This window comes from Emiliania huxleyi (assembly GCF_000372725.1).
Source record: "Emiliania huxleyi CCMP1516 unplaced genomic scaffold EMIHUscaffold_8739, whole genome shotgun sequence".
NCBI lineage: Eukaryota > Haptophyta > Isochrysidales > Noelaerhabdaceae > Emiliania > Emiliania huxleyi.
Genome location: NW_005195483.1, coordinates 1 through 1,232, shown reverse-complemented (window position 1 = coordinate 1,232; position 1,232 = coordinate 1). Strand labels below are relative to the sequence as shown.

Sequence of the window (1,232 nt, the reverse complement as noted above, 5' to 3'; positions counted from 1 at the left end):
TGAGACACGGCGCAGAACGGGTGAAGCCATGGAGTACCCCCAAGCCAGATGTTAGCCAGTTGTAGCGCGGTCGGCAGAGGGGTGAGGGCGGCGACAGCATGGGTGGCGGCGAGCCGGCGAGGTGGGTCGGTGGGTGCTCGCGTGGGGAGGGCAGCGGTGGCGTTGGCACAGGCGGCGCCGGCGGCGGCGTGGCGCGTGGGCGGCAGCGTGGAACCGGTTGTGGGCAACGGTGGCGAGGGCGGCGGCGGTGCCTAATCAAGGGCGCCGGCGGTATGTGGGCCAGGTGTGGCAGCGGCAAAAGGGCGGTGGCGGTGTGAGTTGGGCGGCGGCGTGGGTACTCTAACGCCACGGCGAGGCCGAACGGCGAGGGCGGCTGTAAGGGCTGAGGGGGCGGCGGCGTGGGCAACGACGTGGCGAGGGCGGCTAGGGGTGGTGTGGGCGGGGGCAAGGGCGTGTGGGTGACGTGGGTGGAGGCGGAGGCGGCGGCGGGGAGGGGTGGGGGGGGTGCGGGCGGTGGGGCGTGGGGGCACGGTCTTTCTACACTGGGGGCACGGGACTAGAAATAGGGACAAACAGAGACAGAGCCTCGCTGATAGGTCTTGGAGCACTTGGAGTGCAGTTGGAGATTTTTAGAAGCCAACAAGAAATGTGTCACACAGAGTGATTTGCGCTCGGCATTCTTCTTCTTGCAGTTGGTAGCCTCACATCCAGGGCTCTGGCAATTTTTGGCCCAAAAGTGAGTAGGTAGTTGACCCCGGCATTTCGCTCTGCAACCGAGAGGGAGGGAAGTATTCCTTTGTTTCGAAGGCTGCTCAGAAAAGAAAACGTTCGCGCCGCGTTTGATCTGCAAGAGGCCGTGTCCTCACGGCTCGGCCCCTGCTCGGCTCCAAATGGCAGCCACCAGCTCCAAATCGTTCAACGAGCAGGAGTACGTGCTCACTGAGCACGGCACCAAGCTCTACACCATGTGCGGCATGCGTTTCGAGGTGACCGAGGAGTATCAGGTGCGCAAGGCGGTCGGCCAAGGCGCCTACGGCTTGGTGTGCGCGGGCCGGCGGAGGCTTCCCAACGGCACGTACCAGCCGGTGGCGATCAAGAAGATCCCAAAGGCCTTCGAGGACACCACCGACTGCAAGCGCCTCCTCCGCGAGATCAAGATCCAGCTGCACTTCTCCCACCTCAACGTACTCGGCGTCCTCGACATCCTGCCGCCGGTCGAGGGCAAGGACGGG

The 1,232-nt window shown here is 64.9% G+C and overlaps 1 protein-coding gene across 1 annotated transcript; it reads left to right on the top strand.

Annotated features, from left to right (window-relative positions):
- Positions 1–890: 890 nt before the first annotated feature.
- On the top strand, positions 891–1,214 carry EMIHUDRAFT_259159 (hypothetical protein; the record flags this gene model as incomplete). Its single annotated transcript, XM_005758245.1, has 1 exon — positions 891–1,214. A coding segment is annotated over one exon (324 nt), but the record flags the coding sequence as incomplete, so codon positions are not given.
- Between the last annotated feature and the right edge of the window lie 18 nt (positions 1,215–1,232).